The sequence below is a fragment of the Phycodurus eques genome, chromosome 21 (assembly GCF_024500275.1).
Source record: "Phycodurus eques isolate BA_2022a chromosome 21, UOR_Pequ_1.1, whole genome shotgun sequence".
NCBI lineage: Eukaryota > Metazoa > Chordata > Actinopteri > Syngnathiformes > Syngnathidae > Phycodurus > Phycodurus eques.
The window spans coordinates 9,043,781-9,068,449 of NC_084545.1; the positions used below are offsets into that span (position 1 = coordinate 9,043,781).

The 24,669-nt window shown below is 40.3% G+C and overlaps 1 protein-coding gene across 1 annotated transcript in view; it reads left to right on the forward strand.

Annotated features, from left to right (window-relative positions):
• The window catches only part of prkdc (protein kinase, DNA-activated, catalytic subunit), a 37,075-nt gene that overhangs the window by 9,279 nt on the left and 3,127 nt on the right, over nucleotides 1–24,669 (forward strand). The window contains 54 exon segments of the mRNA XM_061667086.1: nucleotides 145–371; nucleotides 517–611; nucleotides 1,114–1,216; nucleotides 1,997–2,130; nucleotides 2,281–2,511; nucleotides 2,637–2,863; nucleotides 2,954–3,162; nucleotides 3,938–4,061; nucleotides 4,147–4,290; nucleotides 4,435–4,611; nucleotides 5,017–5,205; nucleotides 5,535–5,639; nucleotides 6,022–6,189; nucleotides 6,443–6,570; nucleotides 7,165–7,372; nucleotides 7,600–7,778; nucleotides 7,898–8,066; nucleotides 8,165–8,230; nucleotides 8,317–8,380; nucleotides 8,527–8,675; nucleotides 8,768–8,908; nucleotides 9,004–9,123; nucleotides 9,908–10,051; nucleotides 10,204–10,355; nucleotides 10,683–10,814; nucleotides 11,435–11,546; nucleotides 11,721–11,845; nucleotides 11,927–12,076; nucleotides 12,836–13,009; nucleotides 13,244–13,342; nucleotides 13,639–13,849; nucleotides 13,931–14,105; nucleotides 14,228–14,428; nucleotides 14,562–14,674; nucleotides 15,196–15,327; nucleotides 15,415–15,594; nucleotides 16,654–16,856; nucleotides 17,405–17,543; nucleotides 17,616–17,804; nucleotides 18,767–18,991; nucleotides 19,069–19,177; nucleotides 19,316–19,418; nucleotides 19,504–19,666; nucleotides 19,736–19,910; nucleotides 20,087–20,280; nucleotides 20,367–20,550; nucleotides 20,665–20,825; nucleotides 21,507–21,718; nucleotides 22,323–22,410; nucleotides 22,491–22,634; nucleotides 22,908–23,115; nucleotides 23,396–23,463; nucleotides 23,986–24,206; nucleotides 24,348–24,440. Coding sequence (XP_061523070.1) covers nucleotides 145–371; nucleotides 517–611; nucleotides 1,114–1,216; nucleotides 1,997–2,130; nucleotides 2,281–2,511; nucleotides 2,637–2,863; nucleotides 2,954–3,162; nucleotides 3,938–4,061; nucleotides 4,147–4,290; nucleotides 4,435–4,611; nucleotides 5,017–5,205; nucleotides 5,535–5,639; nucleotides 6,022–6,189; nucleotides 6,443–6,570; nucleotides 7,165–7,372; nucleotides 7,600–7,778; nucleotides 7,898–8,066; nucleotides 8,165–8,230; nucleotides 8,317–8,380; nucleotides 8,527–8,675; nucleotides 8,768–8,908; nucleotides 9,004–9,123; nucleotides 9,908–10,051; nucleotides 10,204–10,355; nucleotides 10,683–10,814; nucleotides 11,435–11,546; nucleotides 11,721–11,845; nucleotides 11,927–12,076; nucleotides 12,836–13,009; nucleotides 13,244–13,342; nucleotides 13,639–13,849; nucleotides 13,931–14,105; nucleotides 14,228–14,428; nucleotides 14,562–14,674; nucleotides 15,196–15,327; nucleotides 15,415–15,594; nucleotides 16,654–16,856; nucleotides 17,405–17,543; nucleotides 17,616–17,804; nucleotides 18,767–18,991; nucleotides 19,069–19,177; nucleotides 19,316–19,418; nucleotides 19,504–19,666; nucleotides 19,736–19,910; nucleotides 20,087–20,280; nucleotides 20,367–20,550; nucleotides 20,665–20,825; nucleotides 21,507–21,718; nucleotides 22,323–22,410; nucleotides 22,491–22,634; nucleotides 22,908–23,115; nucleotides 23,396–23,463; nucleotides 23,986–24,206; nucleotides 24,348–24,440 — 8,336 coding nt within the window.

The following is a 24,669-nucleotide window of genomic DNA, read 5'->3' on the forward strand; positions in this document are numbered from 1 at the left end:
TTATTCATTTGCAATCATCCTGCGTGAGGATTCGACAAGTACTCTTTCTGCAAAACTTCGAAATACCTTTCTGCAGTTTTACACAATGTCAAGTTTTTTTGTTATTATTTTTTTTGCTACTATAATTTAATTTGCTTCTTGTAGGATGGTGTTGTTGACCCCAAGGACAGCACACTGAGAGACTTCAGTGGCCGCTGCATCGAAGAGTTTGTCAAATGGTCAATCAAACAAACTAGCCCCAAGCAGCAAGAGAAGAGCCCTACAAACATGAAGTCGCTGTTTAAGCGAATCTACAGCTTGGCTCTACACCCCAATGGCTTCAAAAGGCTGGGTGCAGCTTTAGCTTTCAATAGTATTTACAGGCAATTCAGGTGTGAGAATTTTCTAATCCTTGTTTCTTCACTGTACACCCAATAAGAATTTCCAGATAGACTCCAAGATGATTATTATTCTATGGACTCATGCTTCAGTGCCAACATGTTGTGTTTTTGCACTCTCAACTCTTTTCTCTTCCAGGGAGGAGAATTCCTTGGTGGAGCAGTTCATCTTTGAAGTGCTTGTTATTTTTGTCGAGAGCCTGGCTCTTGCACACACAGATGAGCAATCAATGGGTAACTCTCCTTCACTTTAACAAACCGCGTATTGCCATCTTTATTCCTATCACAACACGCAATCCCCCACCAGGTTCTATTTTAAGATGGGTAGACAAGGAAGATCCCGCTTTTTCCATTAACTATGCAAAATATAAGACATTAAAATGTCATTTTATTTTATGCATGCATTACATCATTTTTAGCAAGGTGTGCTAATAGGAAAAGCAGGGCTTTTTTAATGGGTTAGTGCAGTATGAAAAGTGTGACTTTTCAATCCAGTACTCAATCCAACCTTGATGTTGCACCCGATAAAAAGGCTGTATCAAATGGGTAAGATGGATGATATTTATGAAATCGTCAATGTGTGGCTGATGAGTGATGTATCCCTGACCACAATGACAAACTCTGGTTGAGATAGCCAAACTATCGTCAGAAAGTTGCACACGAACAGTAGGTTCAAGACTATTTTAATAGTGCAAAGTTGCCAACCAACCATGACTTTCTTTTCTTCCATCCACAGGTACACTGCAGCAGTGTAGCAGTGCCATTGATCATCTGAAACGGATCATCAAGTACAAGGCCCCCACTCTCAATCAGCAAAGTGCTAAGAGACGTATCCCGAGGTTGGTAGTCAACCAACAAGCACATCGTTCTACAAGATATGGCACATGACAACTGTGTTTCAAATGTTAAACTATTTTAAATTAGTTTGTTCTAAGTCTAATTCACGTAAAAGTGAAGGGAGAATGCTGCTTAAATACATTTCCACTACATACAGTACGTCACGCATGCACTTCCTTCCTACACGCTTGCTTGATAGCTTTTGGATGTTAATATTGCAAGTCTCAGAACCCGCTAATGATGGGAAACACAGTTGGACCACGTTTGGTCCAACTGTGTCACCGAGGCTCTGTTCGAGTGGTGCTTGATGACGAGCGCATGGTGGCCGGGCCTGCACCCTTGGCACACATGCTCACAACCTGAAGAAGCAACTTTGGTCCCCTTTCCCATGGATATAAGCGGCCGAAATGAGTTTTCTCCGCATGGTTCGGGCTCTCTTTACAAAAAGGGTGAGAAGCTCGGTCATCTGGGAGGGGCTCAGAGGAGAGCCAGATGAGGTGGATCGGCCATCTGTTTAGGATGCCTCCTGGACTCCTCTGGAGTGAGGTGTTCGGGGCATGTACAACCAGGAGAAGGCCTGGGAAGGCCCATTACACGCAGGAGGGACTTTCTCTCTGCTGGCGTGGGGAATGCCTTGGGATCCCTCTGGAGGAAGTGGTTCGGGAGAGGGAAGTCGGGGTTCCCTACTTTGGCTGCTGCCCATGCGTCCCGACCACAGATTAACAGAAAAAGATGAATGGATATTTGCATTGTCATTCTTTTCCCTCTGTGTCCTCTTTTAGGGGCTTTCCAGCTGAAGTAAAGCTGTGCCTGTCAGACGTGGTTTTATGGCTTCTGGAACAATGTGGTCGACCTCAGACTGAGTGTCGCCACAAATGCTTGGAGCTCTTCCATGAGTTTGTGCCTCTCCTCCCAGGTGAGATAATAATTATCCATCCATTTTCTGAACCGCTTATCCTCACTAGGGCCGTAAGTAACAATAAATATTATCATCAATAATGGCACAGTGGAATATTTTAAAAACAATTTTCTACCCTGGTGTTCTGTGTGTTTGATGTCAATTTAGGAAATAAATCTCCACCACAATGGCTAGAGGGTGTGCTAAATGATCGTGGTATGGGTTTCCTGGTCGCAAAGTTTGAAGGTGGAGGTCTACTTTCCCAACCTACTCTCAGGAACTTGATGGGCCCTTTCAGCATTCGCGCCACCCTGCAGTGGATGGACCTTCTGCTGGCTGCCCTCGACTGCTACAATACCTTCATCAGCTTGCATATAATTAAGCCTAATCACATGCTTAGTAAGTTCTTGTGGTCACCAGTAATAAATGTGTGTAAAATATGCATGAATTTCAGTCCTAAACAGCTGTAAAAGTCATATTTTAGTTCTGAACTGGCTCAAAAAGTATTCTATTTCCTTCCCAAGACTCCAGGGAAGAATCAAGTTTTCTGCAAGCTGTGCATTTCTTTTTGACTGAGCTTGCCACCCAAGAGCTGGCTGCAGCAGAGAGCCTCTTCCAACATGGCCAGAGGAACTCTCACTTCAGTCCAATAGAGGTGGACCAGTACAACTACAGCAAATGTACAATCATTGTTCGTCTGCTGGAGTTTACCACCATGGTCCTCGTCAAAGGAGGCCAGGACTTTTGCAAGGTGAGAGAGATTTTTAGGCTTGAAAGCCCTTTTTGTAACCACACCTGCTTTTTTGTTCTTGCTGTAAGTACCTTTCCTCACTGTTTACAGCTTCTGGAACAAGATATTTTCACCTCCATATTTTTTGAGCTGACTGCCATGGTGGTGTGCGAGCCATACTCTGTGGGTTTCAATATGGCAGATGTGGCTATAATAAAGAACCTACCCGAAGTATGTATTCCTCTCCTCAAGGCATTGCTGGCCTCACCATACCGTGCTCGTCTGGAATGTAGCGTGAAGAAAAGAATTTCACATAAAAGGTATGTGGATTATCTTTTTGTCTTTGCCAGTCAATTGCAGGGCTGACACAGAGATATATTTACCGACACCTTCACTTGAGATGTATTTAAAGAATTTATCAACAAAAATATTGCCCTGGTAGAATCTAAACATAAACGTTTTGGTTATGCATACATTTTTAATCCAAGGGAAAACCAAATGCCCAGTATGATAAATGTCTCATCCAACATTAGTGAAATGTTACGAAACTGTTCTGGAAAAATGGGCAGAAATGTCTACATACACGTGCCTGTAGAAATCGAATTGAATTGAGAAAATCTCATGCTTTATAATAAAACAAGGTTTCAAATTCCACACAACAAAAACCCACACACATAGATGAGCAGCAGTGAAGCAGTGTAACGCAACATAGAGAGAACCATACAGACATAGAGTCAGTAGTTGCGAAAAGCTTCTGCTGAAATGTAACATCAGATCGTCATATTTTAAGTTGCGGCAGCGCCATGGAATAGCCAAAAGTGATTGCGATGTAGAGATGGGCATACAGGCATAGCATGTCAGTAACGTTCGAAGAGGCAAAACCATTTAGAAAAAAAAAAGTTGTGTGCCTTGTTTTATCTCAGACCTGATAGAATTGTGATGTTGGAGTTTAACTCAACTAACAAACTTTCAAGAAGATAAGCCCATACCATATTTCTATGGCTAAACGTAATTCTCTGTTGTATCAAATGCTACTTAGTGTCAGGCTATCATGATTCTATATATCTAAACAATTATGGGTTTGTTTTTACTCAGTGTTGACGCGCTATGTGCTGTCGACTTCTACCAGTCTGGACACCATGGGCAGTTGGAAATGGTTCTGTCTTCTTGCAAGCAGATCCACAAAGCCGGCTTCCTCCACTCCATTCTGCAAAGCCAAGTACTTCAACTTACTTGGTTTCATAATCAATGCTCAATGACTACATATTAACCATATTTTTCTTCCGGTGCTATTTGTAATGAAGGATGCAGATCCTGCCAAATCACTTCTCATGGCGGTGTATAACTGTGTAGCACCTGGTGACAGGAAGTCACTGCCGTCCTTGGATGTAAATACCAAGAAGCTAGCTGAGGGCCTACTTGAGCTTGCTTTTGCTCTCAATCAAATGGTCAGCTCCATGTTCTTTTAAAACAAAATTTAATTTAAAACAAAATTGAATTACCAACAAAAGTAACTTAAAGCACAGCCATATTTTAGCCCTGTTGGGTGATGACTGTATTCCCACCTTCTGCTCTCGTGCATTTCCATGCAGGGTGAGCAACTCCTGGACATACTCCTGACTGGAAGTCACTGCCAGAGCTTCTTGAGCTTCTCTCATGCCGAATATTTCTACAGCCTCTTCCCGACGGCCATCAACACTGAGTTGCTTCGAAACATGAATACTACTGTACCTCGTCTCATGATGGCGTCCTCTCTCAACCCCACCATGGTTAATAGTTTTTTTCTTCTTTCCCTTCTTGTGCCATGTGACGACCTACATTGCGCAACGTTGTTCATTGGCCGTTCCCGACCTCAAAACTTTATGTCAGTCCCACCTGTAGATACATTGATCTTGTAGACTGCCATCACATGTACCTCAGAATCAGAATCCTCTTTATTGACCAAGTATGGTAAAACACACAAATAATTTGTCTCTGGTAGTTGAAGCTACTCTAGTACGACAACAAACAAGCCCCTATGACAGAACAATCATGTATGGTATAAAAACACAAGTACGGAGAGTCACTGAGCAAAGAAAGGGTACCAGTAATGTGGTAATGCTGATACAATGACTCTAAAAGTGTTTACCAATTGGTTGAGCTATGATAAATCCTTCTGCTTTTAATGATCTCAGGTCAGCGCGTTGCTGAATGGCATGCTGGACCACAGTTTTCGGGAGCGTTCTTTTCGGAAAACTCAGGGAAAACAGCTGGTGGAGGAGGTGCTACGAGGATGGAATAGGCTCCAGTCATGGTGGGGTGGCCACGCTTCAAATGCAGAGAGCAAAACTGCCACTCTCCTGTTACTCTCCAAACTCCTGCAGGTATTCCGATGACACTTCCTTTTGTTTTCCCAAACAAGCTGCTGACGCTGTGTTAATTTTGCTTTGTTAAAAAAAAAAAAAAAAGTGGATAATCTCTATTGCGTTATAATAACCAGATGAGTCATTGGGCCATAGTGACTTGCATCTGGAGAGCTGTGTGGTGTGTTGCGGTTCATGAATTTTGTTTGTTTTGCCCATCACTCTTAACAGTTAACCATCAGAAATGATGTTTATTGCAGTATTTCTGTTGGCCAGCATCTTATTTTGTTAAACGGATCAAGCTACTGAATTCTGATATTTTTTCTTTATCATATTTTCCCTCTCTTCAGATTGACTCCTCTGTGTGCTCCAATGTCAACCATGAAGGATTTAAACAAGTTTTTTTTACTTTTACCATGCTCCTGGTCGACAGAAGTCTACCCCTGAATCTCAAGGTACAAACGTTTGCAGATTAAAGCCATGTGGTACAGTTCAGTTGGGTTTCTGGAATGATTTGCAGTGGGAAAAATGATCTCTTGCCTTTCCAAGTCTGGATGTAAAAGGATTCTCATTGTTGAAATGAACCAGCTATTTTTTAAAATGAGTTGAATTGTTCGTAATTAACTCTCATTGTCACAGAGAAATGAGTTGAACACTTTAATACCACTGTAGTTGTTACGCCATGCTACTGATTTATTGCTACCATTTACCACTTTTGATTATGGAATCGTAATGAACTGTTGTGCATGTTGGAAACAGAGCCTTTGTCCATTACTCTAATTTGTTGCAGTATTTTCTGCTTTTCTATGTTTTTACTGTTTTCCTTCATCTGTCTAGAGTCAAGCCCTGCTGGTGTTACCCTTCTTTACAACCGTCCCGGAGGAACCACTGGCTGAGCTGCAGAAAGCACTTGAATCCCTGGTGGCCTCCCACTTTCCTATGCAGTCTGATGAATTTGCAAAGGGGTCCCTTCACCGCAACAACTACATGGACTGTATTAGAAAGGTGAGTGTTTTATAAATGATGCACAGATAATCACACATAAAAAAGAAAGTGTGCCTATAATAACACAAAGAAAAACAACCTTTATCACATCTTTCAAATGTTCACTTTACTACATGGACACTAAATCAGAGTGAAGCGACATTTTTTAATACAGATATAAAAATGTAGATGTTAAAATGTGTTTTTCTTTTATAGGTAGAGAATGTGTAATGTGTTTTGCTGGCACTGGGAATGAAAATAATTTCTGTTACAGCTGCTGGATGCCCTTGAGCTTTCTCAGAGCCCACTTCTGCTCAAACTGCTGGCTGGGATTCTGTGTCGAGACAGAAAGCACATCATGGAGGAGCAATTTCAAACATGCTTTCAAAGAATTGCTAAACGGTCAGTAAAGATGATTCATTGTATTTTTTATTAGGGCAAATATAAATAAGATTACTGGTCAAAAAGGCATCTTTAGGAAGTAGGGTATGGTATAAGGCACACCGGGGGGATTGAGGTAAATATTTATCAAAATATGTGACTGAAAAAAGATACATTTATTGTTTGATTTGGTGAAAGGTTAGTGTTCCCCCGTAAGCCCCGTCGCGAATCGCGAAACTCCGCAAGCAATTGACGCCTCACCCCAAAAGGTTTGGTTAGCGGCAAAGCACTACATGGAGCTCTTCAACATAGTACCTTGGCACCTAGATGTCACAAGATGGTGGCAAAGGAATACATGAAGCTCGTCAACACAGCTTAACAGAGTTCCTTGGCACCATTGTGCCACACGATGGCACCAAAGAAACACTTAAACATTATAAAAGGTCTTTCGGCTGAGCACAAACCAATAAATAGTTTTGTTTTTCAGTGGAAATGGAGGAAGAGTTAAGAAAAATCTGCGAATATATGGGTGAATAATAATGTCTTACTTGTAACCTGTTATTTTTGTTAACTTTTTTTTATAATCTCTTCCATGTCGCATGAATGTGTGGGCAGACCAAGTGGTGAACGACAGTTACAGCTGCTGTGTACGATATATGGAGTGATCCAGCAGGGTGATGTGCCAAGCAGCAGTGTGCTTCAGGCCATGATGGAGAGAGTTCTGCTGCCTCTCGCCTCTCACTGTAGCACCAAGACACTCATTGACTTCTTTGTGGCAAATGTTGCGGACATAATGGCTTTGCTTCTCAGTCGCTTCACCAAGGTTTGAGTTAGGCATTTTTCTTCTTACAGCTTGCTGTCATTATTTTATTTGTAAGTGAATTTCATGAAAAAGTACGAACTGTATTGCCTTTTCATCCGGTCCCTGGATTGTATGCTGTTTTATGTTATTAACACTTCATTATTCAAGTTAATCAGTTGACAGTCTAAGTCTAGTTTTATTGAGATCTGAGTAACACACTCATGTATACTGTATGCCTCTTTTTTCAGACAGGTGAATCAACATTTGAGATACAGTTGTTGAAGAAGAATGGCTGCTTCAAGTTGATGGAACTCCTGTATTCTCGGCTTCCCAAAGAGGAAGTTTATTCGAAGGAATCCCGCATCAATTCGGCTTATTGTGGTGCAGACAAAACTGAAGGGAATGAGCTGTCAAAGAAATTGCTCAAGTAGGACTCCCCCTTGACTAATAGAGATGCATTTTTTTAAATTATTATTATTATTATTTTTTTTTACCAGGATACCATGACTTAATGATGAAGAGGAATCTTTTCAATGCTTCGTTTAGGTCATGTTTTGAAACGTTCACTGAGAATATGGCCAGCGAGACTCAGCTCCTCGAGGTCAGGAGACAGTACCACTGTGCTGCGTACAACTGCGCCATCGCTGCCATCAGCTGCAGCTTCAGTGAGCCCAAATTCTATTATGGCTTCCTCTTCAGTGACAAACCAGAAAAGGTGTGGGCAAACTGTATGAATCAATCCTAACTGTCATCGTCATTCACGTGTCACAAATGAGTTAAGATGTAGTCTCCTTTTTTTTAAACTTGCCCCAGAACCAGTTCATTTTGGAAAATCTCATTGATGTTGAAAGGACCTACAACTTCCCAGTTGTCATTGAGGTACAATATGATAAGAATTTTTTTTTAGGTCAGGGAAATAGTATCAGGCAACATTTCTTTCATCCTTTATGTCCTTATCAATACAGGTCCCTCTCGAGAGAAAGAAGAAATATACTATGATTCGAAAAGAAGTGAGCGATGAGAACGGAGGTACAGTATTTTAACCTGTATTTAACCGTTATTTTGTTTACTACTGAAGTCATTTACTTTACGGTGCCTCATGTGCTATAACATGCAACGTTAGGTGAACATTGTCTTTTTGGGTAACTCAAAAGACTTTTGTGTGGCGTCTAAAGAGGCGCCAGTATATTTGTCCTCCCAGTCCTACATGGCTGACAGCAGTCTGAGCGAGGAGATGAGTCAGTTTGATTTCTCGACCGGAGTTCAAAGCTTTTCCTACGGCTCCCAGAAACCTGAAGGAGAGAGACGCGCTGTAGCAAAAGTGGTGAGTTGTGTTTACGGAACTAAATATTACCATGTGTTTTTGTCCGATAGCCTTTGTGATTTTATTTGCACGTCTGGCTATTATACATGCAGCAGACAGAGGAGGCACCTTATTCCCCAGATGCAACAGTGGAACTGGAAATGGACGAGCTAAATCACCACGAATGTATGGCGACCATGACAGTTCTCATTGGTCACATGCAAAGTAACAACATAACTCCCAAAATTGAACAGGTAGATAAGCCACATGTATTTGTTGTAAAGAAACAAATAACAAACACACTGTCACTGTAATTTGTAAATACGTAATAATACTTTGGATGAACTAGGGAAACGTGCCCAGTGACCTTCCTCCATGGATGAAATTTCTACATGGAAAACTGATGAATCCAGCAACACCACTCAATATCAGACTCTTCATTTCAAAGCTAATCATCAACACGGAGGAGGTGAATATCATGTTATGTGACTCTAGTCAACCTTTCACATGTGCGTAACGCCTTCGTTCTGGTAAATGCTATTCCTTCTTTCCACTTACCATTAACCTTTAATACATTTTACTCACAAGTTCACTGTGACACTTTGGCATAATTGTGCACATCTCTGTCATTATTACTGTAGTCATCAATGTAGCATTGTCACTTTGCATAATTTTGCTAACTTATGTTGCTGATCAAGACGGCACAAAAGGATGTTCTCAAAGTAAAGTGCCCGCTGACCCTTGGGTGTCATCAGCAGGTTGCAGCAGAGAGAGAGAGAGAGAGAGAGAGAGACTGGAAGAGTCACAGAGGCATAGATGTGGACATCCTTTGAAATTGAGTTTGCAAAAAAAAAAAAAAACATTGCTGTTTAGAGCCTTCTTAGAGAACAGAAAGTTGCACAAAAAGTTCGGAAACCGAATGAACATTCAGATATGTGTGCATTCAAAAGTTTTGAGAAGGTCAAATTAATTTCACCTGTCAAGTTTGTCATGCATTTTAGGTTCATCCTGAAATGTCACCCAAAAGCCCAACGTCTCAAAGTTTTTGTGACTGGCTTAGTGTATGTGTATATGATCACTAAAAGTATATTTCATTAAATATAGTGGGTGTTTTTTTTTTGTCTTGACTGTACTACTACATTGACACAACTTCCAGTGACAATTTCTTTGTATCTTGATGATTCTGATCTGAAATTTACTTTTAAGAATAATGTATATATTTTTTTTAAATTTATTTGTACCATTATTTGCAGGTCTTTAGACCATATGCCAAGCACTGGCTGGGGCCACTCCTACAGCTTGTCGTATCTGGCAGTAATGGAGGAGAGGGTATCCATTTTATGGTTGTGGATATTGTGGTCACAGTGTTGTCTTGGACAAGCTTAGCAAGACCCAAGGTTGTGTATTTTCATATTTGTCCTTCTACTGTACATTGTAGAAATACCAATAAAATTGGTATAGCTGAAATATTATACTCATAACTTACCTACTTACTTTTATGATGGCCCAAGAATGCTTTGACATTTGTAACAACATTTTCCTTTCATAGGGCAATGTCAGGGATGAAGTGCTCGCCAATCGGCTGTTAGAGTTTCTCATGAAGCATAGCTTTCACCAACGAAGGTCTGTGTTTCGCCATAATCTGGAGATCATTCGCACTCTGGTCGAATGCTGGAAAGACTGTCTGTATGTGCCTTACAGGTAGGTAGTCCTAAAAACAATTGCCCACTTTAAAATGACAGCAGCTGGAAAATGGCATCTTTTTGTCAAACCTTGATAACTGGAGAGAACCCACATAAGCATGTTGGATTGAGGCAATTCTTGCTATGATGTCGCGCAATAGTCCTTGAAGGTGGTTTTACGAAAACTCTGTCAATTCTGAGCGGTGACAAGGAAATGCAAATCTGATCTTTGATTTCAGCTATGTCTGCTATCTTCAGGCATTTTGTATTTTTTTTTAATTGCCATTTGTCGCAAAACAACATCTGTTATGCTAACATAATTTTTATATTTAATGTCTGTTTTTAGTCTGATATATGAACGCTTCTGTGGCACGGACCCAGAAAGTGAAGACAACTCTGTTGGACTTCAGTTGCTCGGAATCGTCCTGGCCAACAATCTCCCAGCTTACGATACCTCCTGTGGAATTCAGTATGACAGGTGAACCTGTGTGGAATGAACACGGCAAGGGCCTCCTTGTGCTGCCTGTAAATAAATAACCTCAGTAATAGTAATAATGTAATCACATCAAGGTCTCACTTATAAGGCATGACTTATAACAATTTGGTGATATTCCCATACAATCTCAAAAAGACATTCCAATAATTTTTTTTCAGAAGACGACCACGTTTACTTTTTCACTGATTTTATTACCTCAGTCTGGATGTATTGTTCCACTCTGTGGCGGCTTGCTGTTCTGTTTCCGCCTTCCTGCGCGTCTGCTTTACTGTAAATGTCTGCCTTTGGAGTCACACATAATGAAATCACTGGGGAATCAATCATTGTCATTCATTAAATGCAGCACCACAATTCTTCAACACAGTAAAGATTACCATTCACAATTTGTTACTTGTTTACTGTAGTGTATGTCATGTGTCGTGTATTCGAGCAACTGACTTTTTAATTCAGTTTTCGTATCATATGGATATAAAAAGAAGTAGTTAAATCATTTTATGAACTAGTTCATTCACATTTGAAATGCCAAAGGTGGGGACTATCGTAAACCGAAGACCCCCCTGTACTGATTATCTTTTAATCATGCTTTTTTTATGTCTTTACAGGTACATCAAGTCCCTCACCAACAACATGACCTTTGTAAGGTATAAAGATGTCTACTCAGCTGCTGCTGAAATTATTGGGCTCATCCTAAAGAACTTGACTGACAACGAAAGCGTATGCAATTTTCCCCACTATTCTTACAGTTATAATTGAAATACTGTGTGATCCATTCCATCAATTTTTTCTGTATCGCTTATCCTCACTAGTGAATTAGGTTAATTCATATAATGACTCTTTATTAATGTTACAAATAGATTTAGATCTAACCTTTCCAAATGATTCCCCTAGCATCACCAAGAACTTCTCAATCTCGCTGTAAGTCAGATAACAAGTCTGAAGAAAAAAGAAATGAATGACAAGTTCATTATTTGTGTGAACAAAGTGTCAAAGCACTTTCCGCCTTTTATGGATAGGTGAGCATTGCTTTGTGTACATATTGGCAAAAATATCTGTACAGTTCTGTTGCTCCACACTTTCCTCTTTGGCTCTTGCAGGTTTGTCAATCCTGTGTTCTACCAGCTGCCAAAGTTGCACGGCTTACTAAAGTTAAACTGCTTGGAGTGTGTTTTAAGTCGAGCTGATGCCATTCCAGATATTTTTTTGCAACTTAAGACCACAGGATTCATTCGGATGATGGCTCATCGGTAAGTGTCGACTAGTTTTTTAAAATGTATTTTATTTAAATTTTTTAACTTACTGAGGACCCCCTACAATTAATTTATGGATGTATTTCAGTTTAGATAAAATTGTTGACCTACAGAGGGTATTGAGTGATATCTTTGCCCTTGCCAACTAACATAGTCGTATGTTAGTCATACAATCACTGGGACACTTTGCCATTTTTTTCCACACACATTACTGTGGAATTACTACACCTTTGTTTATTTCTTTTCCTTAACCTGTACACTTGTCAAAATGTTTTGTTACTTGTATATATGTTTTGTGTATTCTGCTGTAGTACCAGAGAGACACCAGCTACTGGCAACACATTCTTTGTGTGTTTAATATTTACTACGCACAAAAAGTGAGGGCTATTCAGCTGTTGGATCAAATTTCAGGATGAATTTAATATACACTATAACCTCTACAGGTAAACTTAAAGTGGTCATCAAACAGACTCTTGTGGAACCCCTTTACAGACATTCAAATCGTTCGATTGGTAACCATGAGCAATCACAACTCGGGTTATGCCAGATAAATATCAAATATCTGTTGTAGGTTTTGAACAGGTTCATTCAAAACTTTAGAGAATTTTAGCATTTTAGGTAGACCCTAACATTCCACCCAAACACTGAATGTCCTTAACTTTTGGCAAGTACAGTTGTGTACTTGGATGATTCAGATTCTGACATACAGTATTTGTTTTTTCTTTTTCTTTTTTTTTTTACTCTACATGCATTAAGGGATGAAGCAATGCAGAGAGTGTGTCTTGAAATCATCCACAAAATTCTTGCTCGCCTGACACCGCCTCAGCTTCAGGAGTTCCTTGGAGCTGTGACATCGTTCGTTTCCCACCCTTCACCAGTGTGCCGAGAGAGAATGTACGACATCCTCATGTGGATCCAGGACAACTACAGGTATGCAGCATCACTACGTCTACCTCCAGTACAGTTGTTTTTTTTAAATTGTTTCCTCTCATAAAATAACGGATTTGGGTATAAATATTTGATGTAATTTGACACAATTTCATCAGCCACAATAAAAATGAATTCTGAGCTAAAATGAATAAAAGGGACAGAAATTGATTTGACTTCACCATTAATTTAGTTTTGGGTTGCTCTGACCATTTGACTGCTGTTGTTTCCTCCAAGTGATGAAGAGAGTATGACAGACAGCATCTCACTGGAGGTTTTGAATGCAGCGAAAGAGACACTACTTCAAGGATTTTCTGAAGAGAACCAAAGTCTTCAGTAAGTACTAACGCAACTAGTTACATAAAAGACGGACCTCTCCCAAGGTGGATTGAATTCGGTCTGCATATCAACACAATGTATTCCTATCAAATCATAATTTCAAAGGATTTGATTTATATTGTCTAAAAGTGAATGTGTAGAAAAGGCTTATTTGAAGCAATTATATTCCCTTTTCTTTCATATACTTACACGAGAGAAGCATTTTCCCAGAATATTACTATCCAAAACGTTGAATCTGTTACATATGTTTTTGTTTTGACATAGTCATCCCTGTCTACTGTTCTTCAATTCAGGTTGTATGTTCGTAATTTCTGGAGTCAAGAGAAGCGCCTTCCAACCACGACTCTGGAGCGAATGTTGACAGTGCTTCATTCGTTGTACAGCTGTCAAATAGAGAGGTGTTTCTTAAGCCTGGCAACCAATCTCTTGTTGGAAATGACTAGTCAGAGTCCTGACTTCCAAAGAAATATATTCGAGTATCCTCTCTCGGAGTGCACCTTCCAGGTTGGTTTGTTTCACTGATTTCTAGTCAGATAGTTGCCTGTTTTGGACTGATCTTGGAACTGTTCTTCTTCCACCCAATAGGATTATTTGATTGATTCCAACTGGCGCTCCAGGAATACGGTGATGACTCCAATGTTTGTTGAAACACAAAGCTCTCAAGGCCCTGAAAGCTTGGCACTGTCCCAGTCAGGAGCCATGAAGGGGAAGCTTCGAGCCACTCAGACCTCACTTCAGTTTACCCAAACCCAAATACCAGGTCCTCCTAATGAATTACTATCTTAAAAATATTTGGTCTACTTACTACGTCGATATGGTCACGCTAACCGAGACAAATTTTGGGGTAACAGGTTCATCTTTCTTTGTTGATGACTTCGACAGGTCGACACACAGCATATAACTGGCTTACCGGCAGCAGTGTGGACACATTTGCAGAGTATTCGGTGTCTGAGTCATTGTCCTCCTTGTTGGTGTTTGAAAAGAATGCGACGAGGCAAAGTACCGCAAGACGACCAGTAGGAAAAGGCTTTGGACAAGGGCGCCTCACCACATTGACAGACGAGGTGGACGGTCATGTAAAAGGTCTGTGGTGTTTGTCATTAGGTCTGCAGGATCAGTGTTTTAAATGTATTTTATAAACTTTCAACTTCAAATGTTAACTTTGTGTGCCCCAGGAGGACATTGAGAAATGTCATGTATTGTGTTCTCTTAACAGCAGAGAATGAGAAACGTCAACAAATCCTTCGATTGAAACGCAGATTTCTCAAGGACCAGGAGGAAAGCCTCATTTTTGCACAAAAAGAAGTCCAAAAACAAAAGCGACTGAAGGTAATAAATGCCCAAAGTTTTGGAATGCACAAAGTATCGTATATGATGTACCACAACATATTTATAATTTCATGAAGTAGATGCACAACTTCACGCTGTCAAAATAGTTCCACTACCGCTTTGATTGTTTTGTTTTTTTCATGGTTCATTCATTCTCAAATTGGCACATAGGCAAACCAGACAACCAGAATTACGAACAATGAAAAGTAACACTTTTAGGTTATATTTAAAAGGCATTTATTTTGATCCACATACACATCGTTCTATTTCCCACGAACACAGATTCATTATATTGGTTTCTACAAGTGATACATTACTCCACAAGTGCTCCATCCGTGATACTATATTATTACCAGCGAAGTAATATCGCAATATCATACTATCATGGTCATTTACAACCCAGCCAAATTGTATTGCAATTACCGTTACATACTAAGCATGCAATTAGTGAATGTCGTTTTCTGTACGCGAGTTTTCATCACCAACTTCCTCAATGTTCAGTGCTTCTCTATGGTCTGCAGGAGCAAAAAGCGGATCAAAGACTGCGAAAAGAGGCTGAGGTGACACTGTATCGCAACTACAGAGTGGGAGACTTTCCAGATATCCAAATCCCATACAGTAACATTATTGCCCCCCTTCAAGCTGTTGCACAGGTGACCCAGCTACTGTTTTCTTCCAGCATACAGTGGCTTCTAAATATCTGAATGTCATAAATAATGGCTTTCTTGCATGCCTCTTAGAGAGATCCAATTCTGGCCAAACAGCTGTTCAGTTCGCTGTTTACCGGCATCCTCCAAGAAATGGAGACTCAGAAACCCAGGCAGCAAGCAATTGAAATTAAGGAAGACCTTCGATGCACCATGAACAAATTTCTTGGCAAGAGTACGCTCTGCTTCCCACCATTTATTGCATGTGTGCAGGTATGTTTCTTGCTATTGTGCTGTTTCTGCACATAACAAACACAGGTTTGAACCTTTACATTGAGAGTATCTTACATGTAGGCTGCAGGTAGGGGTGGGCAAGATAGCCTTAAAATATATATATTTTTTCTTCATAAAAATCTGATTCCCAATAATCAGTTTTCCCCTTTTACTTATAGAAAAATCACATGACAATGACAAGTTTTGCTTTTTTTTTTCTTCTTAAGGATTTGCTTTATTTCTCCTGATACCAAACAAGCTTTGAAAGTATGTTTGGATTAACTTGAATCAACTTCCACAGAAATAATAGAAATAGATATTTTTTTCTTTGCTGATAATGTCAAAATCAGGATTTTGCCTAACACAATCCTTGATAAATTAACATTTATTCAGCAATTCAAGATAACACTCCTGCTCTCACACAGTCTCTTTTCATTTAGAATTGTACAGGTGAGGCAGACGACCTAAAGCAAAATATTTGTAGCTCAGAATTAGCTAGAAGTACCTCAGGTCAAAAGTTTTCAACATGTCAGTAAATATGCTAATAACATAACTGTAAATGGTTAAAAAAAAAATGGTGTTCACCACAATTGACTCTGTGATTGCCTTCCACCAGCTGCCTTTCAAGTCATACAAAATACAATGTTAAAGTGATTCCACTCATGTTGTCTGTTTTGTAGCAGGAATTATGCTTAGAAATACGCCTTTTTAAAAAAATATATGTTGCTTGAGAGGTTGGAAATGTTGCTATACATAGCAACAAAGTCACTAATTTGGCAACTGTTTTTGTGAAGTAGCTACTCTGTTGTTAGTGCAAGCAGTGCACGTCAGCAGGGATGCACTTTGTACTACTAATGCCGGTGAAATATGAATTTTAAAAAAAACAAAAAATCATTCTTATAATTAAACTTGAATTAATCAATCAAATCGTTTAATTGTCCATCTCTGTGAGCAAGATTAGTCTGCATCTGATGTCTCGCCTCTGTCATAGTCTTTCTAACCCTTGTGGCTATAACTTTAATCGAAAGCATAACTCTACTAATTATTTTGCACCGTAAGGACATGTGCTACCGGCATAAAGACCTGCTGCATATCGATCCAGCACTCATCAGCTCCACGAGCCTCGCAAGTCTCCAGCAGCCGTTGGGCGTCCTGCTTTTGGAAGAAGGTCTGCTGCACATTGGCATCCAGGATGAACCTCCTACCAAAAGGTCACGAAAAGGACTCCACCCAGATACCCAAAAATGGGTCCACCTTGCAAGGTACCACAAGTTCACGACTTGACTTAAGCATTACACCACAATGACAGCTGTACAGCGTGAAGTTTAGGAAGTTTCTGTTCAACACTATCCATTTATTGTAATGGATTTATAGGGAGCACTTTGACTAAAGTGGTAAAGTTTTTTTTTTTTTTTTTTTTTTTTTTTTCCCCCCCCCTCAGTTTAAAGGTTACAGTTTGAATCCCCACCACTGGGGCTCTGTCAAACTATCCTTGCTGTCTGTGTGGGCTGTTGACTTTCCTTCCATGGCAACATGATTTTTGAATTGTAAACATTTTAATGTAAACAATAGTTATGTTCATGTATGTATGTATATACCATGAATCTGGTGAATGTGTAGTGGCAAGACATCCTTTTGGTGCAGTGACTATCACAACTCTTATTTTTGAAAGCCACTGTTAAAACAAATTTGCGACAATTGTGTATTGTAGGCTGACAGTCAGTAAACCCTGATATAGCCATATAATGTAATTTGTTTTGGTCAAAAGTCACCTTTTCCATGCTAATTATTTCTTCGCTTTGTCCTTCAGGCTTTACAGAGATTTGGAGGATTATGATGTTGTACGCGGCATCTTTGGCGGTAAAATTGGGACCATGCCAATCACCAGTGCTGCTCTGCAAGCTGAAGCCAGCACTGACTTTGCTGAAGCTGCTAAACTATACAATGAGGTATGAACCCTTTTTATTTTATTTTTTCCACGCACATAAATTGATTTTCTGTTTTCTTTCGAACACTGACAGGCTCTGAATACGAAAGACTGGCCTAATGGCGAGCCCACTGACTCTGAGAAGCACTTTTGGGAAATAGCTGCAATGGAGGCCTACAGCCATTTGACTGATTGGAAGTCTCTTAAGTACTGTTCCACGGGTTACATCGATGAAAATACTCCTGCTAACCTGGAGAAAATGTGGCTTGAGCCTCTCTACCAGGTTAGTTACTTGACATTTTACAATCCAGCACAGGGGTGTCAACCCCATTTTTGTCATTGGTCATATTGTAGTTACGGTTTCCCTCATAGGGCTGTTATGACTGTGAAACCATATAAATGTTTCATCGCCTCTTCATAGTACTACATATACACAACAAATTAATGGATAACTACTTTTGAAATCAGAAGTCAAGCATAATAGTTTGATCAACAATTGTTCAAGTTACTGTAAAAAGGGGTTTGGTAACAAAAAATGCTTGGAATATCTCAGTTATTATTTATTACATATGACAATTTGAATTGTGGTATAGTTTTTGGCAAGAATCATTGAAGTTGACTCAACTGATTTGCTTTCGCGGGCTCCCGGGTCTTGTGTTTGACACCTGTGATCTAGTAGATGAGATGAAGTTCGGTTAGGCTGACATAAGGCAACTCAACGTTCATAATCACCGAGTATAGCAATGCTGTTTCTGTTCTTTTTAGATCATCTTCTTGCGCCCTCTAGTGGCGTGTGGACGAATTACTGCCTAAAAACTGTTCCGTTGTAATTTACTTCAATACAAGTTCAATACATTTGCAGTTAATCATTAAGAACGGTTTTCAAAGATTTATTTAGGTTAAAAAAAAGTATCTAACAGTTACAGTGACTTACAATTTTATTAAAAAGGTTTTATTCCTAAACAGTATGTCTCGTTTTTGACGAACACGTACACAAAGGCCCATTTACTCTGCTGTATTTAAATTTTTTTCATGCTAGTGTACTTGGAGAGCTACGATTTTTTTTTAGGTGGCCCTTGGGTAAAAAAGTCTGAGAACCACTAATCTGTAGCATGGATGAAGCCATCAATTCTGCACCAGTTTGAATCTTAGCGAGGTGGATTTGAGTCAAAAGAAATATGTCAGATGGGCGCTAATGTGTTTCATGACAAAGCATTTATTATCTAGTGTTGTTTTGTATTTTAGGAAATGTACCTGCCGCACATGATTCGAAGCATGCTCAAGCTCCTGCAGTTGGGTGAGTGGGACCAAAGTCTCCTCAGCTTCATGGACCAAGCCATGAAGGTGGAGGAGCGCAAAAAGCTGCTGGAGAGTCATTACAGCCAAGAGCTCAGCTTACTCTACATCCTGCAGGAGGACTATGACCGTGCTAAATACTACACCAACTCTGCCATGCAGCTGTTTATGGAGGTATTCTTTGAATATGAAAGGTGATTGGACAACATTTTTTTTAAGCGTGTTTTTTTTCTCCCGTCTGCTCTTTGCAGAATTACTCAAGTGTAGACGCATTGCTGACACAGAGTCGTCTAACCATCCTGCAGTCAGTGCAGGCCTTGACGGAAATCCAGGACTTCCTGCAGTTTATCAAAGGAGAAGGTGAGGAGATGACTGGCTGGCTCTGTTAGAGAAAGAAAAAGCCACAAAGCTGACTTTAGCCTCTGCATTAGGTAGTAGACGATTCCTGATCTTTCTCTCTCCAAGCTGACTTAACATTCATTGTGATTCTTGCATTAGTGTCTGTGACATCCCTCAAGCGGCTCATCAGTTCATGGACTGAGCGATATCCTGATTCTAAAATGGATCCAGTGAACGTCTGGGACGATATCATTACATCCCGGTGAGGAGAAAAGAAATAAATAAAGAGTACCATTATTTTATAAGATCACATCAGAAAATCTCTCTTTTTGAAATCCTCTTCCCAGATGTTTCTTCCTGGACAAAATCAGGGAAAAGCTTCAAAGCCATGCAGACACCGATAGCATGGAGGTGGATGAGGCTGAAGACACTGCAGAGGACCTTAACACTTTAGTAAACAACTGCAAGTTCGGCATGAAACTGCACATGGCCGATAGCGCAAGGAAGCAGGTGTGCAAGACTGCTTGCTGCCACATCACGGGCCTTCATTTTAACTTCAAACATTTCTGTTGCTTTCAGAACAACTTTTCTGTTGCCACCAAGCTGATGAAGGAACTTCACAGAGATGCTAAAACAAATAGAAAATGGTTACTGCGGTGGGTCCACAGTTTTAGCCGGTACAGCCATAAACGCAGCCAAGCTCAGGGTCCTTTGGAGCAACTCAATATCATGCTGAAGACCGTCCCGCTTTTGCGTGAGTGAGGGACTTGAACCTTGACCCTCCGGTTCCTAAGCCGAAGTCCTAACAGATGAGCTACTTCCGTCTTCGATGATCAATCAAATGGCTTAAAAACACCATGTTACAGTCCAACCACATTTATGCAATTGACACAATGGTCCAGCTTGTGTAAAACAAATGTTTTCTTGCAGAGGATATTCAGGTTGACTGCCAGAGTGCCACATCTGAAGTGTACAGACACCAAAGGATCCTTCAAGGAACATCTTTCCACATCATGGCCACGGCTGTAAGCAGAAGCCCCTCAGTTCTGGAAACTATTGAAGCTGACAAAGCCGAAAGAATTGTCAAACTTTCAGAAAGCGTTTGGCCTGTTCAAGATCTGAAGGTACATCAATGTTGACATTTTCACGGTATTAGTTTACTTTGGCGTCTGTATTGTCAATGTGTTATTCAAAGATGTTTTCCGTGCAGGAAGTGGAAGTGGGGCTACAGTTGCGAGCCTTGACGCTGATGCGTGATGCCGCCAGAAAGGCTGATGAGGAGCTGCAGACTTGTAAAGGGAAATGCACGGAAACCAGCAGCATTGTAGAAACATACATGTGTTTAGCCGATTTCTGTGATAAACTTCTGCGTCGGGAGGATGAGGGAGACACGAGTACGTTTGTGAATTTAGGCAATAACTTTTTCTTTTTTTTTATTGTTAATAATTATCACCTGTGATAGCCGAATTTAAAAACAAAAATAATCATAATTCTCTTCCCTTTTTCAGAAAATCCATTCCCAGACCTCTTGACACTCCCAGTTTATGTAGTCGAAAACATGTTGAAAGCCTTGAAGTTGAACTCTGAGGAGGCTCGTCTCAACTTCCCCCGACTACTTCAAATCATTGAGTTGTATCCTTCTGAGACGCTGGACCTCATGACGAACAAGGTTCGTCTGATTGGATATGCTCCGGATTTGTATTGCGTTTTAACGTTCCATTTGGTACTTCCTGGTAGATTTTTTGCTTTGTATTAAGAACACATTAAGTAATGTCCTAATTGGAACAAGTATTACTGTTTAAGCATCACTCATGGCTTATTAGGCCATTCAAAGCTATGGTGTCATTATGAATTAAATGGTGTTATTTTGAACATAGTTCACTTATTTACTGGAACTCTCAATTTATCCAGTCAAGTTTTTTTAGTGTTCTTGATGTAATCTTCAGCTGTTTGTGGGAATAAAACATCCTTTTTTTCCTTTTTTTTTTTTTTTTTTCTTGTACGAGATTTTATGTTTTTGGATTCAATTAAATGTGGGGTCAAATTTGTTTATTTTTAAAAAGATTTTTAAGAAACCTTTTTCACTTGACTTTAAAAAGGGCAGTTTTTTTCCCCCCTTTTTTCTGATGAACCATGAAGTCCAGAACATATCAGGATGCATAAAGAAGCACAATTAAACATAACTGACCTGATCTTCTTGGGAAATGATCATATATTATTGCTGCAAGTTATTGTTATGACAGAACTCTGCTCACAGACAACAATATAATCAGCAAAAACATCATCAAACACAAACAAACAAGCAATAATCCACATGTTGAGTTATAAACTGTCATCTGTTTGTATATAGATGGCGTCAGTGCCCTGCTGGATGCTAATTGGTTGGATCAGTCAGATGGTAGCCCTTTTGGACAAGCCTCAAGCTGTGGCCGTGCAGCACTGCATCCAGCAAATAGCGGAATGTTACCCTCAAGCTCTGGTTTATGCTTTAATGATCAGTAGCGAAAGTTACCACTTCGAGGGCTCTGCCACTGGCCACTGTCAGCAGGAATTTGTCAACAGGTAATAATAGATATCCATCCATTCATTAGGGTCACGGGGGAGCTGGGGCCAATCCCAGCAGACTGTAGGTGCATAATAGCAAAGCAACCATTCACACTCACATTCTCACCTATGGACAATTTAGTCTTGAATTAACCTAACGTGTTATTTGGAATGTAACACGTAAACTCCACACAGGTGTGCCCGAGTTAAGATTTGAACACCGAACCTTGTCACACGAGTCCCCTGTCACATATTCTCTGATTTTTATTTATTTTGTATTTTTTTAAATCATCTTCTTTTTCCACTGGAAACTCACCTATTTGCTGTCCATGGGCTCAGGCCAAAGCAATAAAAGCATTGCTTTGCTGTCATGAAGTGAGTTGAGGATCTTTATTTAGGTGAAGTTAGCGCTTTGCCGCCATCTTGTGATCTCTACAGGAAATGATGAGCCTTTGGGGGCGCATCAATTACTCACAGATTTCCGCTATTCGCAGCAGGTCTCAGTCCCTAAATCCCACAAATGGATTGAATCAGATATGTTGTATCATGAATGCTCGTTCCTTGCCCAGATATCTTAAAAGTATTCTAATTATAATGATGTGTATTGCATTTGCATCAACAGGATTAACAACATGCTGGACAAGGGAGGAGCTGTGAAGAAATTTGTGGATGCACTGCAACAATTCACAAATCCTGATATGATTTTTAGGGTAACAAGTGCCATTTGAGTTTTAGCCATGACTAAATGGGACTTTCAGCTTATTGTTTTCTGATCATTTGGTCCCCTTAGGACTGGTGGGAAAATGTAAAAAACGAATTGGGAAAGCCTGACTTCAACATGGAGAAAATGGAGAACATGTACAACGAGATGTACTCTTCACTTGGGGATTGCCAAAAAGATGGTCATGGGATATTTCGCAAGAAATTTATCCAAGTTTGTATATGTTATTTTTCTTTTCTTTCCTCGAGCTTGTAGAGTGTATATATACTAATATATGTGCGTTTTTAACTTCTACACAGTCATAACTTGTAATACATTTTAAGGATATGAGTGATTGTGTATGTGAGCATTTGAACTTAATCGTAATCATTATAACAATAATAGGTCATTTGTAAATATGCGGGGACCATAAAGCAGAACTTTAACCAACGGAAAATGTTTAACCCTGTTAGAAATGCCACAAAGATGATGCTATTTCGTCCACAGAAATTTGCTAAGAATGTAGAGAGTTTGCTGGGAAGGAAAGGCAGCAAACTTTTTGAGAAGAGGAGACAGAAAAGCTTTGTGCAAAAGGTGGATCAGTTGGCAATGTCCATGCGGAACTGTCAGGCGGAACCCGGGAACCTGAAGGAGTACTCGCCCTGGCTGAGTGCTTTTCAGGCAGACTTGTTCAGAAACGAGCTGGAGATCCCCGGTCAGTAGAATACAGCCACCAATACCATTGAGGTCACACTGAACAAACATCTATATATATATTTGTTAACGAAAATAAAATCTGTTACTTATCATTTATTTCCCTGATGTGAGGTTATGCATCGGTCATTTAATATGTTGGATCATACCGACAATGTCCTGAGTATAGCAGAACAGTACAGCAAGTTTGAATTTTGTGTGCGTTGTGACAAAAGCACGCCTTGCAGGACAATTGAAACTGAACTTGCAGCCTGAAAACATTGCTCTTATTCCTCTTCTAGGTCAATATGACGGCAGATCCAAACCTTTGCCAGAGTACCACGCCAAGATAACTGGATTTGATGAGAGGGTAAGTATTACAACTCTTCGTTTGTTCAAATGTAAGACGTCACGTTGTAGAAACTTGGAAACTGAATGAATTTGCTCAAACTTGTACTGAGAACATTTGATCATTCTGCACTACGAAACAAAAATCTGCCATTTATTTGCTGCATGTGAGCTGACTTAATACCCTGCTTTTTCAAATGTTTTGTAACTGTCCGAAATATGGAAAAAAGAAGCGACACTACACTACCGATATGTCGCAATTGTTTCCAATTTACCATTACATTTTTCCTCTTTGCCATCATTCGGTACCCTCCATAAAAAGAAAAGGACACTTTGGGATTTCATATTTTCTCACCCATGGATCCACATTTTCCCATGGTTATGAAGCTTAGCTCAATTTTAGAGAATTATTATTACTATTATTATTATTTTTTAAATGCAGCCCACGCTTCACCACATATCACACACTGGGGTCGCATGTACGACTTCAGCGGCATTCACCAAAACCTTGTGCTGTAAATGCCTCGGAATTTGTGCACGACAGGTAAAGGTCATGTCATCTATTCGCTGTCCCAAACGTCTGATCATCCGTGGCGACGATGAGCGCGACCACCCTTTCCTGGTGAAGGGCGGAGAGGACCTCCGACAGGACCAGCGCATCGAGCAGCTTTTTGCCGTCATGAACATTTTGCTGAGTCACGACGCGGCATGCGCTCGCAGAGGCCTGCAGCTCCGCACATACCAAGTCATCCCCATCAACACGAGGTAATGTTTTATTGTATCTCACCCTTTCGGTTTTTTATTTGGACCGCAGGAAAAATTGGAAGCTGAAACTCCTTCCCCCACAAACACTCCCATTATCGGGGGGGATTGTATCAGAATGCCATTATCTTGTTACCGTTACAGAATTGGTCTAATTGAATGGATGGAGAACACATGTACTTTGAAGGAGTTTCTGTCAGCCACTATGACGGAGGAGGAGTCACTTAGGGCAGCCAGGTACATTTCAGCCATTGTATATTCTTCTATTTTTTTTTTTTTTTTATAGCACTTGTCCTCGCCGGTACGGTGGGTAACTGGTTAGCACATCTGCCTCACAGTTCTGGGGACTGGGGTTCAAATCCCGGCCCCGCCTGTGTGGCGTTTGCATGCTCTCCCCGTGCCTGGGTGGGTTGTCTCCGGGCACTCCGGTTTCCTCCCACATCCCAAAAACATGCGCGGTAGGTTG